This window comes from Dermacentor andersoni, chromosome 3, assembly GCF_023375885.2.
Source record: "Dermacentor andersoni chromosome 3, qqDerAnde1_hic_scaffold, whole genome shotgun sequence".
Taxonomy (NCBI): Eukaryota; Metazoa; Arthropoda; class Arachnida; order Ixodida; family Ixodidae; genus Dermacentor; species Dermacentor andersoni.
The window spans coordinates 212,976,450-212,992,357 of record NC_092816.1 but is presented as its reverse complement, the minus strand read 5'-3'; the positions used below and the strand labels follow the sequence as shown (position 1 = coordinate 212,992,357).

Genomic DNA, 15,908 nt, shown 5'->3' with positions numbered 1-15,908 from the left:
TCTGTGGATGTCACCCTTAACACAATCTCACAACTGGGAAACACCTCCATTCATTCCTTTTCGGTGTATGGGGAACAACTTCTGGCATTATTTCCAGTGTGGAGGAATTTACAGATGACGATCTTGTTAAACTTCTCTCGTATCGAGTTCCACTTGTTAAAATCCGTCTATTTGGACGTTCCCGGCGCATCAAACATGAATTTAGTTGGAAGCCCTGCCTTTGCACATAAAAATTTGCTACATGAGTCATTCAGTAGGCCTTTATGTACCAAGATCGGTGAGTGAGCTTGGGTGAGTTATCCAATTATTCTGCCGACCTATGTTAACAAATCATGCAGTCTTGTTTTTGTTTGCAGCCCAAATGAGAAACAGCCAAAGTGTTTCTGTCCACTGCCGTGCCTCACAGGCAACACCTGATGGCATGGCAATGCATTGTGCCAAAAAGTCAAGTAGGTGCTCAGCAGCTGCCACCACCACCACTATACAGCAAAAGCTTGTTAATTCGAATCCGCGGGGATGCTACGAAAATTCAAATTATATTAAATTCCAACTAATGGAAGTCAGAAAAAAACTGCTCGGTTAAGGTGCGTATACAGTCTGACGTAGCGTGAGCATGCGCACACACATGCCACATCGCGTTGGCGAGAACAATAAAGTCTATAGTTCGAAGCACAGGCGCAGCCAATGTAACCGGATGTGGCCAACGCGGTCTGACGTGCCCGACATCGAGATGGTTCTTGCTCCATCCGCACGTTCATCGCGCCGACTGCGCCGACCCACAATGCACAGAGCGAAGAAAAAAGGTGCCCAACTGCTCTGCCGACGGTCACAGACAGCCGTTCAAAGTGTTCAAAGCGGCGTGCAAGTTGAGGATTGTTTTGTGCACGCGCCGAAGAGAGCAGTCAACGTCGCATGCGTCGAAGTCTACAGGAGACGGCATTTCGGCTGGCGCAGCGCAAGCGGCATAGCGTGACTGGCCACAAGCGATGCGTGCTGAAAACGTCAGATTATAAACGTGCCTTTGTGCCGCCGATGCTCACACCAGGAAAAAGAGCTACACTCTAAAATGCACTCGCGAAATGCAGCACAACCTGCTGTGACATTGGTTTCCGCTGTACTTTCATAGCTGCACCAGATGCACGCTGCCGCATTCCACTATACGTACAGGCAGCGGTTAAACATGTATCCAAGTGATGCTGGGATACGTGTAATAGCTATGAATCTCAAAGGCTATGCTTTTTGGTACTGCGAGTGTCGATAAACGTCATTCCATGTTTCAGAAATTACCTGGTACCGCTTCTTGGCAGAACACTACATACAGAAAGAGCATAACCTCCAAGATGTAAGAGAAAGATGTAAAGAAAGAAAAAAGAATAAGAAGAAAAAAGAAACACGCAGCACCGCGTTCGGGTTTTTATCTTGAAGCTCTTGAGAAAGGGAGAGAATTGATCTGCAATGAAGGCATTGGCCCTGCCTGGTCAGGTGCAAACGCGTCTCTCTACAGTCAGGCCTAAACAAAGGGCCACAAATGGAAAGAGCAAACTGTGTGGCAAAGCCAGCGTCGCCAACGTGCTCCTGCGCATTAGCAGTCTCCCCATCTACGATGGCATGGAGTTCAAATTACCGGTGGCGGTGCGGATTTTAGTGTCAATTAGCGGGATGCGTTACACATTGCCTTCTATATGTGGTTGGACGGACCGCGGCGGCTACTTCGAATTATCCGAAATTTAGAATTAACGAGTTGTGAATTAATGAGCTTTTACTGTATAGCCCTTCCCCCAAATGGATGACATACTGGACTGACTCTGCGATGCAAAACATTTTTTGTCAATGGATCTGAAGAGTGGCTACTGAGAAATCGAAGCCGACGAGAGGGACAGAGAAAAGACAGCCTTTGTTATGCTGGATGGCCTCTTCAAATTCAAGGTTATGCCGTTTGGTATCTGCTCAGCACATGCAACATTCCAGAACATAATGGGCACAGTCCTGGCAGACCTAAAGTGGCAGCCGTGTCTCGTCTATTTGGATCCTTGTCGGAAACTTCGACGATCACCTCAGGCGACTTGGAACCGTTTTTAAGACAATCATGTCATCTTGGCTCACCTTTAAGCTGGAAAAATGCTGCTTCGTGTACCAAGAGCTCATGTTCCGGTGCCACATCATTATCAAGTTTGGAGTCCATCCTGACCTATAGAAAACAGCTGTGATAGTGAAATTCCCACAGCCTGTCGACGAGAAAGCAGTACATAGGTTGCTTGGCCTCTGCCTACTATAGGCGCTTTGTTAAGGACTTTTTTTTGCATCACCAAGCAATTGGCCCATCTCACAAAATCAGAAGTCAAGTTCAAGTAGCAAGTGCCACAAGCCGAAGCATTCCAAGAGCTTAAATGCCGCCTGCGGTCACCACCAGTACTTGACTACTTCGACGAAAATGCTGATACAGAATTCCACATAGACGCATTAGTTCAAAGGAAGGATGGAGTCGAAAGCATCATAGCTTACGCTAGCTGCTCCCTATCGAAAGCGGAAGTCAAACTACTGCAACGCTTTGACCTTACCTGTACGTAGGCCCTTCAAAGTTGTGAGCGACTACCACACATAGTGTTGGCTGGCAAATTTAAAGGACCCCTCAGGACGCCTAGCACAATGGAGCCTCAGATTGTAAGGATTTGATGTTACCGTGGTCTACAAGTCCGCACAGAAACACTCTGATGCAGATTGCCTGTCTCACGTCACCACTGACTCGCTGCCGCAAGATGAGGACACCTTCTCGAGGACCTTGGGCGCCGACAACTTCACCGAACAGCAGCGAACAGACCCGGAGCTAAAAAGCCTTGCTAAGTAATTGGAAGGCAAGACCAAATTTGACCTGAGGATGTTTAGGCGTGAATTGTCTTCATTTTCGTTATACAGTGATACCTCGTTAAACCGTAGTTGGCCAGAGCTCGAAAAAAGTACGTACTAAAAGGTAGTACTGCTTAATCGAAATACCACGAGATCCCCCACTTTCATGTCAAAAACGGAACTCAGAGAGAGTGCGATGAAAGGGCAAAAAACATGCAGTGTTTATTCACTTTGTGTGACAAAAGTGTTATTTTCATTTGATGCCGCGGCGGCCTAGCAGCGATGACAGCAGCCTCAAACTTACTGAAGCTGCGAGCCAGCTTTTCAGCCAGCCCCCTCTTCTCAGCAAACACTCGTATGGCAGATTCCTCATTGGCGTTCTCCGTGCATGCGTGCACTAGCGCTGCAGAAGTCGCGGGGCGCCTTTTTCATTGAGGGGTGCTGTTCTTGTCACGACGATTGCATTCAGAACTGCATTCACATAACGTGTAGCTTCTAAACTCTTGTTGGGCCTGAATCGCTCATGCTGTTGCTTTCCATGTCGTCCTCATCATTGTTGCTAGTTGACACTTCGGCAACAACAGAGGCAACGATGGCAAGAAGTCGAACCTCTTAGCCGACATCTTTTCGCGCTCGCAGTAGCACTGCCGAGCAACTTCTTCGCATTCCAAATGCCACACACCGTATTCAACAGCAGATCTTTGTCGCGTGCCAGCGCCGACTTCGTGTCACGTTAAATAGCACGAACGATGTCTAATTTTCTTTCTATGCTGAGCACCCGGCGTCTTTTTTATTCGAGCTTCGGCTTGACGCGAGGCCTTTGTTTGCATGACGCCACAACGCTCTCCAGCACAGCGCCAAAATGATATTGATGTAGCTTCACGCGCAAACGCACGGGGCGCTTGGAGGCCATTGTTCCGATCTCTGAGGCTTTTGTTCTGCCGGGCCGCCCGATGGAGACGACGCAACGCCATGTTTGCGCGACGAAAACTGGAAACACTACGTTTTAACCGATACGTACATAATAAGCTGGTGCGGTTTATGCGGATACAAAACACATTATGTTAAATGGCCGCTGAGTCGGGGATATGACTTTACTACTTTTTAAACAAAACTACTGTTTAAGCGGGTACGGTTTAACGAGGTTTTACTGTAGAACCATGTCCCCGTGAAGAAGAACTCCCAAGTTCGTGCGAAGAACTTTCTCGTTGTGCCCGCAGCACTTCGGCCAGAAATCCTGCAGACCCTGCATGGCACTTAGGGTTTTCCCGCACGCTCACTAGAATACTAGAGAATTACTATTGGCTGTGCCTGACTGCCGGCATGGCCCATTACGTCAAAACATGCGAGACTGCCAGCGATGCAAGGCACCGCCAACAAGGCCAGTGGCTTTATGTTAGTTGATTAAGACTCCTTTTCAACTGTTTCTGCAGATCGGGACGAATTTGTTGGGACTCTTTCCGATGTCAACATCTAGAAACAAGTGGATTGTCGTGGCCACAGACTACCTTACCTGTTACGCAGAAACTAAAGCCCTGCCAAAAGGTATTGTGACAGAAGTAGCGAAATTTTTCATTGAGAACATCCTGCTGCGACATGGTATGCCAGAAGTACTCTGTGCTTCTGAACTGTACAGTGGAACGGCTTTTACAGCTTTACAGCTTTTACTCAAGCCATGCTGCAGTTTAGCCAGACAAGTCACCTGGAGGAGACTCGCCTACCACCCATAGATGAATGGCCAAACGGAACGCCGAACAAGACGCTCGCCAACATGTTAGTGATGTAGGTCGACATTGCACACAAGATTTGGGATGCCGTCCTTCCGTATGTAACGTTTGCTTACAACACGGCAGTGCAAGAAATCGCGCCATTCAAGCTGGTTTACAGAAGGAACCCGACGACTCTCGATGCCATGCTGCCAAGCATCCCCAACGAAGAGAATCTCAACGCCACTGCCTATCTACAGCGTACCGAGGAACCATGAGAACTTGCCTGCCTGCACATCAAGAACCAGCAAACCAGCATAGGACCGACAGCCGGCACTACAATCTTTGTCGATGCTCAGTGGAATACCAGCACGGCAACTGAGTCTAAGTTTGGACTCTGATATGCCGGCAAGCATGTAGTGAGAAACTTTTGTGATGCTATTTCGGACCCTACAAGATCATCTGGTATCTTGGCGCACTGGACTACGAGGTTGTGCCAGACGGCATTATGCAATCACAGCAGCGCCACTCGCAACCTGAAGTAGTCCACGTTGTGTGCCATAAGCCTTTCTATCAGCGCCAATGAACTCTCAAACATTGTTTCTTTTTTTCTTGGTTATTTTTCTTTAATATGAGTACTTTAGGTTTTAGCTCTCATGTTTGTAGCACAGAGATGAAGCTTTTTAAGAGGGGTCATTGACATGTGTACCGTATTTACTCGAATCTAATGTGCACTTTTTTTACGATAATATGGGTTCAAAAATGGTGTACATGCTACAATTGAGTACAACCCTATATCTGCGTTACCATATCGCCATCGGCATTTCAAAATGGCTGCCTCGCACGCGCTTCGAGCGTAGCTGCCGTAGCTTCCTCCATGTGCTGCAGTATGTGTGCTTAAATTAGTGCACCATCCGTCTTCCCGGTCTTCGCGTTTTTTTGTGTTTGCTCTATCAGCATGGAAGTGCCGACTGTAAAGACATGCCGAGTTCATCACAATGCTGCAATTAAAAGGAAAGTGGTCACGTGTGCGGAGGTGGACGGAAATGGGGCCACATCACGGGCGTTTGGAGTTCCCGAAACTTGCATGCGGAGCTGGCGCAAACAGGAGAAGCGTTCTAGTCCGGCAGGTCCTATGTATGGCACGGCCACGTGGCCCCTATCTTGAAAGCAATCTGCGATGGAGACAGTCTACGCATTCAGGCGCACTGCGTCGTGTGCTCTTTGCTTAGTGCACGTTGAAGAGAAAGGCCGCACAAAAGTCAATTAGCTCACTCCTGCTTCTGCACTCCAGCATTTTGATAAAGAGTTTCTGTGGTCACTGAGTGAGATGTGTTCATGTTTGCTTGTGCACGCGTGACACCATGCTTGTTAATTTAGTTAGTAAGCGAATGTTCAAAAGTTCATACGACCGATAAAACTACTATCCTTGCTTTTCGTATAGCTGTCTACTAATTTGCTCTCGCAATTGATGCTTCACCTTTCGGGCGAAGCAGTGACTTTCTTTATTTATCGCAACTTTAATGTATCGGCAGTAAATGTTTGTTTTTTCCAAATGAGAGAAAGTTGTGTTCCTGTATGAAAGAATGAGGCGCACGGTACTGTAAAGGACTTTTCTTTCTTTAGGTCGTGGCAAATGGGTGCGCATTACAATTGAAGGCGATTTTTTTCATTTTTTCGGTCATGGAAAACAGGTGCACGTCACAATTGGGGGCGCATTAGAATCGAGTAAATACGGTACTTGTTTGTTCCTTTCTCTGTGACTGCATTTCATCCAATAGCAGCTTGGAGTTGTCACTCAGCATGCCTGCATGATTTGGAACTTACACAAGTGTTATCGGTGATTCTATCTTTTGTGTATGTTCTCGCCGTACCTTTTATAATTAGATTGCATGTGTGATGCGAATTGTGTAGTACTTTCTAGAAGACATGCGGGCACTAGCGATTACGCTGGAACCTTCAATGACTCATGTATAAAAGCCGACGCACTTGACCTGCTGATCAGATTCTACCAATTGTACGCTTCACAGCAGTGAAAATTTTACCTAAGTGTATGGCTTCATGGTAGCACACACCTTGCTGAAATGAAGTCACATTTCCGGAACTTATCACTCTGCTAGCCCAGTGCACATGTGCTGCCTAATGCAGCCCTGAAATTAAGTGCTTCATTCAATGAGCTTCCTTTAATTCGAACTCCATTTAATTTGAGCACATTTTTGGGCCCCTTCGAGTTCGTATTACTGAAATTCGATTGTAATGCAATTTTTAGTGCATAAACCTGTTTGTTATAACTGGGTTCGACTAATTACTAGGGGTGCGTGAACATAAAGTTATCAATTTCTAAGTAAATTCGAATTATAAAAACTGTATGCAAATTGAATAACATCTTTTTTGATTATTTTTAGAAAAATGAAATTTTTTCACCAACCAGACGTACGAGAAAAAAAAAAGCAAGCTTATTGCAAAGCAAATAGCAAACAGGAAAATTATGCTTTGTCGTCAACAAAATCCTCCAGTACAACACTTTTGCTTGACGGTTTTATAACTGTAGTTATTTAATGCTGTCACGAAGGAAGGATAGCTGCTCAAAATGTTCGGGGAGACTAGACACCCTCCTGTTTGTGGCAGTTCCTTCAGACACTGGAAAGAGCTGCTCTTTTCATTAGTGTCTGGTATCGGCAGGTGTCACTTCGCAAGTCGAGCCAACAGTGGGCACCAGGCTTACGCCACCACTCACATAGATCTTTTTGGCCTAAAGTTTCATCACGCACTCAGAGTTCAACCTGTGCTTGTGGCAGTGAAAACTGCTGCTGGCTGATGAGCTTATCAAATTCTTTCCACAGTACTGGCGTGGAAGGAGCCTCTTCAGGAGCTTTCGTTGTTGAGGACATATCTCGGTTCCTTGGTGTCGAAACTTTCCTTGCCTCTTCAACGCCATGTTTTTAATCCATTTTGCCGTTGAGGCACCCTGGTGGTACTCAACTACTTTAGAATGAGGGTCTAAAAACATTGCCAAGCTTGCTACTTGGTTGAATTTGTAGTTTGGAAACAGTCCGATTAGTAGCAGACAGAGGTTTCACCTGGTGGCTTGTGTGTCCGGATGTACAAAGGGGCAGCACCAGTGTGGATATAAGCACCAGTAGGAGACTCGTGACAATGCCCCCTTTTTACTTTTGATATGGTTCACTGCACGGCAAATATGCTTCACTACAATACATTCTGTATGCTTTGCCACATACACAACTGTACTGCAGCGAAATAGACTTAAAGAACAGATAAACAATTTTCGGGGCTTCGAATATTTTCTATTGTAAAACTGCCTTTCGAATCGAATTGAATACTAACTGATTCGAATTGCATATTCGAGGTTTAGAATATCTGCACACTGCTAGTAATTACCACTATGGAACATCCAGCATGGATGAGCCTTGCTGGGTGTTGTGATTGGCTCATCTCTTGATAACCTCATTCTTTGACTCACGCTTCATCTTCAGCCGTCTCTTCAGCCAGGTATGATCGGTCATTGAGCATCAGGGCCTTCTTGCGTCCTAGGAAACGTTCAGCCTCAAACACGTTCTCCAGGTGTGAGCCAAGCTTGACAATGAGCTGCAAAGACAGGTTACAGAAGTGAGAATCTTTAAACCCCCTTTTACTAACATTTACCTTTGGACCACAGGGTTAGTCAAAGCAGACACATTTTAAACGTGCTATCTTTAAAAAAAACTATTTGGGTACCTTTCATGCATGCTACATGGTCTGGCGTTTTGCAGGTGTATTGTGCACATGCACATGAACACGTCGTCGTCCCTCCCACTTCCACAGGCTAGAGCCCTACCGTCTTTCTTGCAAATAAAGCCTGTCTTAGAGCAGCCTGTATCACAAACAATGGAAAACTTGTGCATCAATATATGTGCCCAAATTACAAGTAATCTATGGTAGCTTGCATTGTACCATATCTGGTATCTCTAGCAGAAATGCCAGGAGTCATTGAAGCTAAACGAAACACAAGAGTGTTAAGCTGTGGTTTTCTTTGCATGTAGGTCTGATTTCATTATCTCACTTATATTCATACTAAAGGAACAACAAAAACAAAGACTCTTGCCCACTGCCAACAAATGGTCAACAAGTGAAGATTCCTTGGCTTCGGTTACTGTATTTTCCCTCGTCGTGAAAATTACAGGGAGAGCGGGGAAAAAAAGAAGAAAGAAGAAAAAAAAAAATATGATGCCGTTCTAACGCAGCTTTGGTGATTGGTGATGCTTATTTAATGCTATATAAAGACTGGTTTGGTAGGTTTGGTGTGATTTGATGAGCACATGCCCTTCTGGAGGATTGGCATAGAACAAGCGCACACACACAGTGGGCACATATTAAGTGGCTAACTCAAAGAAAATGAAGTAAATCGAGGAATCTGTGCAATTATAATGCACCATTTCATTAACAGATCGGCATTCTTTAAGGATGCCTGTGAGCCAGAATTATACGTTCCAGTTTTATGTAGGAAGTTATTTTAGGTTACACAGAACAAAGTTGGGCATATTTGGTCAGCTTACAAGGGTTATATAAATCACTTTGTGGGTAGTTTTATATTATACTACTCTTGTGTGCGTGTGTGTGTATATGTATATATATATATTGTAAAGGAGAGAAGCAGACAAGATGGCCATTGCACCTGGTTTACATCTGCCTCTTCTAGACCCAGTTCACTTCGTCTTCACAATACATATACAGTGGACTCTCTTTAAATGGAACTTCAAGGGACCAGGGAAATCGGTTCTGTTTATCAGGAGTTCCATTTAGTGAGAGACAAAGCTGAATACAATTGCATGAATACAAAACCAACCAACAATGTGAATGGTGTTCCATTTAAGAGGCAGTTCCATTTAAGCGATTTCCATTTATCGAGATTCCACTATATGTATATATAGATCCAGTTAGCAACTGGTCCTAGAGCAGTCAGGCAACCATGCCAAGCCCGGGAAAGCAGGCAAAGAAAGTTTTGCTTTTTATTTATTTGTTTGCATATGCTGCAGTGCAATAAGTGCTGTAGCAGGAGTAGATTAACAAAGGGAAATTATACACAGAAAAATACGACACAACGATGAGGGTGATGTGCTAGCTAAGACCATTCATCTTGGATTTCAGATACAAAACTTTGGGGTAAGCATGAGCGAATAGACCCAGGTAAGGAATTCCAGTCTTCTATGAAATGCGAGAAAAAAGCTGAATTTAAACATATTAGTGCGTGCAAAGTAGGGCATCAAATTCAAGATGTGATGCAGTCTCGTCGATGACTCTGGTTAGTAGAGTTGTTTTTTGAAAGTCTAACGGAAGTACTGATGATGCTGTGCAAGAAATCTAACGATGCTATGCGGCAACTTGAATAGAGTGAAGTTAAATTCAAGGAACGAAGTGCAGAAGAGGGTGAAAAGCCACGATCATAACGGTAACATATAAATCTTACAGCTTTTTTCTGAATTGCTTCTAGTCTGTTATCTCACATTGCTTATAAGGATTCCAAGCAATAGATGCGTAGTCAACAACAGGACGGATTAGCGATTGATATAACAGTAGCTTAGTATCATTTGGAGAGTTGGATAGTGTAAAACATAGGTAACCTAACTTTTTTAGTTCTTTGTTACAAATGTAATCAATATGATTAGACCATGACATGTTATGCGTAAAAATGACACCGAGATACTTATACTCAGATAAATAAAAGATAAATGCCTTCCACGAGACGTTTATATTTCTTTTCTGCCGAGTACAATGTTCCAGCCTCATTCTGACATGCATGCAACTCCAGGCGGTCAAAACCTGTGCGGCTTCAAGACATGAACCAATCATAGTCACTCGCTGTCCCTGCTGCAAAGTGGGCCCCTTACAGACTCAAAGTGAGCCTGTCACAGAGGTGACACACACACACAGAGACCACGTCCCTTTGCCCTTTTCCCGAGCCAGGGCTGCTTGTGACACTTTCGTGTAGTGAGTGTGGGAGATGGCGCCACAGGCATGGGGCACTGGTCCAATGGCCAGTCAGCCAAGCATGGAAGAACCTTGTTGATACAAACCCGTTATTTATGTATGATTTCTGGCACCGTTCCTGATCGAGAACATAAAAAATTACCCAATACTGTTATGCTTCATCTTTACCGGTTCATATGTTCCCGGAGTACACACTCTTTCAGCACCAACCAGCCATGCAGGCGAGTGTCTCGCACTATTGCTTTCAGTGATAAGTAAGCAGACAGAAATAAGTTTTCCCAATGTGTATAGCATGAAACGATATGCACCAGAATGCTGATTGTATAGAGTGTGCAAGTGCAGGCATTAACAAGCTGCAGTGCGCTAAGCAAGGCGGGAATACTCCTAAACTTCCGCGTTGGCAGCCACCACAGAGCGAAGAGAAAAATCAGATTTGGCAGAAGCCGAGAGCTGATAGCAGAATAAGATTTTCTTTCTAGAGGGTTGCACCACCTCCACTGCGACGCTACGTGGCGCTTCGTTTTGAGAATGCGCATATTTCTGTATGTTTAGCCGCCGCTGTGCAAGCACAACTGTGAGGCTCAAAGGGTTAAACCGGAATGTGAAGGTAATGAGGGAAATTAGAAGACAACTTGCTGCCAATGGGAGCTGAACATGCAACCTCTGCATTATGTGTACTATGCTCTACCATTAAGCTACCACGGCCACCATCCTTCCACCCACTTTCTTGTGTGTAGCAGCCCAGGGAGTGTGAATCGGCATGGCCATGGTGGCAGATGAGGAATGTTCTTTTGATTGTAGTTTTCCCATTGCATGTGAGCAGTTCATTGTCAACAAGTTTGAATACAGCGTGTAATGTTGCATATCAATTCTAACTCAATTCAAGACTAAACATTAGATGAATAGTTTTGTCATAACACGCCAACATCACAGACCTTACATACTTTCAAACGAACAATTAAGTGAAATATGAGACTGATGTGTTATAGCTGACTAGCGACTACAGTGCAGTCCACTTTTAACGATACCACATATAACGATATATCGGTTATAACGATGGGTTGACATGAGAGTGTCATTTTATGCATTAGGTCTATGGGGAAAAAAACCATTTATAACGATAAGTTATTCACCGCATATCGGATATAATGATCAAAATTTTGCCGTCTGGACGACATTTTCCGTGCCAAATAATCATAACATTTGTGTTGCTTAGTTCCCTGAAATGAACGATGTCGAGACGAGGCAATGTTGACCTCCGTAAGTTCGTATCTGCCGCCACTACCGCGCAGCGCGTGCCGCCCCGCCCGCACACCGGAGAATAGCTGAGTAGGCGCAGCGCGCCACAAGATGGCGCTAGCTGCTTCATGCGCGTCGGCCACAGTCGCTCCGAAAGAGAGAGAAAGAAAAAAAAGAAGCGACAAGCAAAGCGGCGCGGTGGCGCCCGTCCCGCATCTCCCTCTCTTGCGATAGCAGGCTGACGCCACCGAAGCAGCATGCAACCAACGGTTCAACCCAGTTCGAAGATGGTGCCGACAAAGTGCAAAGCTGTGTCGCTTGACACGAAGATGGATATTTTGCAGGACTCTCGATGCGGCTTCAAGGTAAGCGCCCCTGTGAAGAAGTATGAGCTCGCCCAGTTAACGATATCAACCATCTTGAAAACCGGGAGCACGGCGATTGTGAAGGCAGGAGCTATCAGCGGCCATGCCGATCAGCGGGAAAGAGTTAGAGACCCTTTGTACGCCGATGTTGAAGAGGCGCTTTACCAGTGGTTCATCACCAATTGCTTCAAAAAGGCGGGCTTTGTGCGTAAGGACGAACTTCCCCAACCCACTCAGACCAACACGGTGGAAGTCGCTGACATAACCGAGCACTGGGAGCTCGTTCCTACTGGTGAAACAGGTGGTGCGTCGAAGGAGGAGTTTTTGACTGCAGACAGTGCTGCCTCGTTCTGCGATGAGGTCACCGACGAGGTCATCGCTGAAGATGTGCTGTCTCGACAGACGGCAAAGTTGTGCGACGGAGGCGATGGCGGCAGCGACAGTGGCGAGATTGACAGTGGCTCCTTGACCCCGACCACGATGTCCACGCAAAGTGCACTGTCGTCGATCGACTCCTTAATTGATTTTATGCATGCTAAAGGATTGTTGCCAGTGTTCGCGCAGCAGCTGGAATCCATGCACACCGCAAAAGCTGCCGCAAAAGCAAGTGCAGATTTCGGACTATTTCGGTGCGCCTAACCCTTGACACGGTCACTGGTGCTAGAAATAAAGTTTGTTTCTCACGGCCCACTTTTTACATCATCTATTCATTAGAGCAAGTAGCGAATTCGAAGCTGCAAAGGTATGTTCCGCGTTTTTTATTTAAAAATTTTTTTTAATAACTGCAGTCCAGATATAGCGATATCCATTATAACGATCATATTTTTCGTCTTTCTCGATATCGTTATAAGTGGACTGCACTGTAGTGTACTATTGCTCTTATTGTAGTGTACTACGTAATCAACAGTGTTTTAATCATGTTTTTTTTTTACTTTGTTTAGCCTTACCTGAAAAACAGACATTTTCTTCTCGTGCTCTATTTTGTATTCACAGTGCTGTGTGTTACTCCTTTTTTTTAACTGTGTAACTTCTCTCTTGCCTTACTGCAGGAACTGACCCCTTTGGGTGCCCATGAAGTGGGCACCCAAAGGGGTGCCCACTTGAGATCCTTGAGGTCTGGTATGTGAGAACACAAGGAAGGAATTTCGCTTGCAGAGGCTAGACGGGGCAAGTGGAAAGGGTGGCTCGGTTTGGGTGCCCAACAAACAAGCTGTTGCTTTTGTCCCAGCAAACTTGGCCAACACTTACGTCCAGGTAGAAGCGGTCCAGCTGCTTTGGCTTGTCCTTGAAAGCGTAGCCCACACGAAAATCCAAGCTGGACAGCTGCACAGCCACAAGAAAGAATGTTCACCACATGGCACACAAGCTCCCACACAGTCACCCGATTTGTTCAAAACAAAAGGGCTGTCCAGTTCACGTGAGCCTCCTGATAAAATGCTTCGAAACGACTGTTCTGCTGAAAACCTTTTCCCCACACTTCTGGGCTCTTGTTATTTCAGAAGTAACGTCTTGGACAAATGTCTGCCACCTAAAATGACGCTAACTTACTGCTAGCAATAGGAGTGGGCAAAGTAAAATGTAAAAATTATTGTACAAGTTATAGGCGCTGCAAGATGCTTCTATTCACTTCTATTCACTTCTATTGCTTCTATTCTATGACACTTCTATTCTTGTGGAATCCCTTTTGCATTGCTGCTGGGATACTTAATTTGAAAATACCAATTTAAGTTAATTTGTAGGGGTGTGCAAAGGTTTGAAAGTGTCAAATACTGAACTGAAGATATTGTCCTATTCAATTCAGTCGCTGAACCAAATTGTTGTTCAGAATCATTGACTGTTTGGGCAGTTGGTGTAGGGCGGAATAAAGATGGAAGGAAACGATGTGAGCACCTGTCCTGTTCACTTTCCATTCTGCTGACAACCAAATCCAGTAAAACCTTGTTAAACTGTTTAAATGGTAGTTTTGTTTTAAAAGTAGTAAAGTCAAATCCTGAACTCGGTGGCCATTGAACGTACTGCGTCTTGTATCCGCATAATCCGTACTAGCTTATTGCGTACGTATCATTAACACATAGTTTTGCACTTTTCGTAGCGCAATCATGGCGGTAGGTCGGCCAAGCAGAAGAATGAGCCTCAGAGATCAGAACAGCCTCCAAGCTCAAATGCAGAGGGCACTTGGAAGGGTGATGCCACATTAACATCATTTCGGTGCCGAGCCAGAGAGCGTTGTGGCTTGTTAGTGGTGGCCTGTGTTGGGGCGCTGTGCAAGCTAGGACAAAAACTGGGTGCTCAACATAAAAGAAAAATTGGGCATCGTTCGTGCTATCGAACATGGCACAAAGTCGGCGCTGGCACGTGAGAGATATTGACCGTTGACGATGGTGTGTAGCATTCGGAATGCGAAGGAGAAGATGCTCAGCAGTGCTGCTGGGACCGCTATAACATGTTGGGTACAAGGTTCAACTTTTCAACGTTCAACGTTTCACCATCGTTGCCTCTGTTATTGCCGAAGTCTCGCCTAACGACAGTGATGAGGACGACACGGAAAGTGACAGCATGGGTAATTCAGGCCTGACAGTGGCAAAAGCTGCACATTATGTCAGCCTCGTGTGGGTGTTTGCTGAGAAGGGGCTGGAAGAAGGGGCTGGCAGAAAAGCTGGCTCGCAGCTTAAGAGAGTTTGAGGCTACTGTCGCCGCGGCATCAAATGAAAACAACAGACTTCTGCAGTGCAAAATTAATAAATACTGCATGTTTTTTGCCCTTTCATCGCACTCTCTCCAAGTTCTGTTCATGACAGGTAAGTGGGCAATCTCACGCTATTTCGGTTAAAGGGCCCCTCATCAGGTCTGGCCAATTTGAGCTGACAAGCGCCGTGCATACAATGCATGCTAACGATTGTGTCTGCTAAGTATCTCCGTATTTTTTGATAGTAAGAAAGTAATTGATATACGGCAGCGCGGGTTTCGAAAAGGGCTGTCGACAGTAACCCAACTTCTTGAAATAGTTAATGATCTCGCTGCAGCATTAGATAACAATAGCCAGGTCAACATTATTGTTTTAGACTTTGAAAAAGCCTTCGATCGCGTGTCTCATCCCAAACTGTTATTAAATATAAAATTGCTACTTAAAAATGATACCTTGCTGATGATACCCTGATACCCTGCTAATGCTACGCTCGTGCCATTGTCCGAAGATTAATAATGTGTCCTCTAAATCAGTTTCAGTTGAGTCTGGAATCCCTCAGGGATTGGTTCTTGGACCACTCTTTCTTTTAATCTTCATTAGTGACATTGCCGGTGCAATCCCTATCAAAATCAGGCTCTTCGTAGACGACTGCGTAATTTACAATGAAATCTCTAGTTTTGAAGATCAGGTTGGCTTAAACTATTCTTTGGCCAAAATACAGGAATGGCGCACCACATGGCAAATGACCATAAACAGCAAAAAGACTGTAGCAATGACGGTCACTGGCAAAAAGAAAGCATTACATTTCACATATCGCCTTAACACCCACGCCTTAGATGTAGTATCGTGTTATAAATATCTCGGAGTAATAATTACAAGCGACTTTAGATGGAACGAGCACATAGCATATATTGAAAAAAAAAAAAGGCAATGAAAAAATTTGGGTACCTGAGAAGAACACTGGTAAAATCAACATGAGACATAAAACTGTTAGAATATAAAACATATCTTAAACCAATACTGGAATATGCCGCCACTGTTTGAGACCCCTACGCACAGACGAACATTACCAAACTTGAAAAG

The 15,908-nt window shown here is 45.0% G+C and overlaps 1 protein-coding gene across 1 annotated transcript in view; it reads right to left on the bottom strand.

The window, feature by feature from the left end:
• The window catches only part of LOC126524322 (endothelin-converting enzyme 2-like), a 203,761-nt gene that overhangs the window by 74,404 nt on the left and 113,449 nt on the right, over positions 1–15,908 (bottom strand). Inside the window, exons 10-11 of the mRNA XM_072286991.1 lie at positions 13,388–13,462; positions 8,032–8,156 (exon numbers count right to left, since the gene is read on the bottom strand). Coding sequence (XP_072143092.1) covers positions 8,032–8,156; positions 13,388–13,462 — 200 coding nt within the window. The remainder of the gene's footprint in view (positions 1–8,031; positions 8,157–13,387; positions 13,463–15,908) is intronic.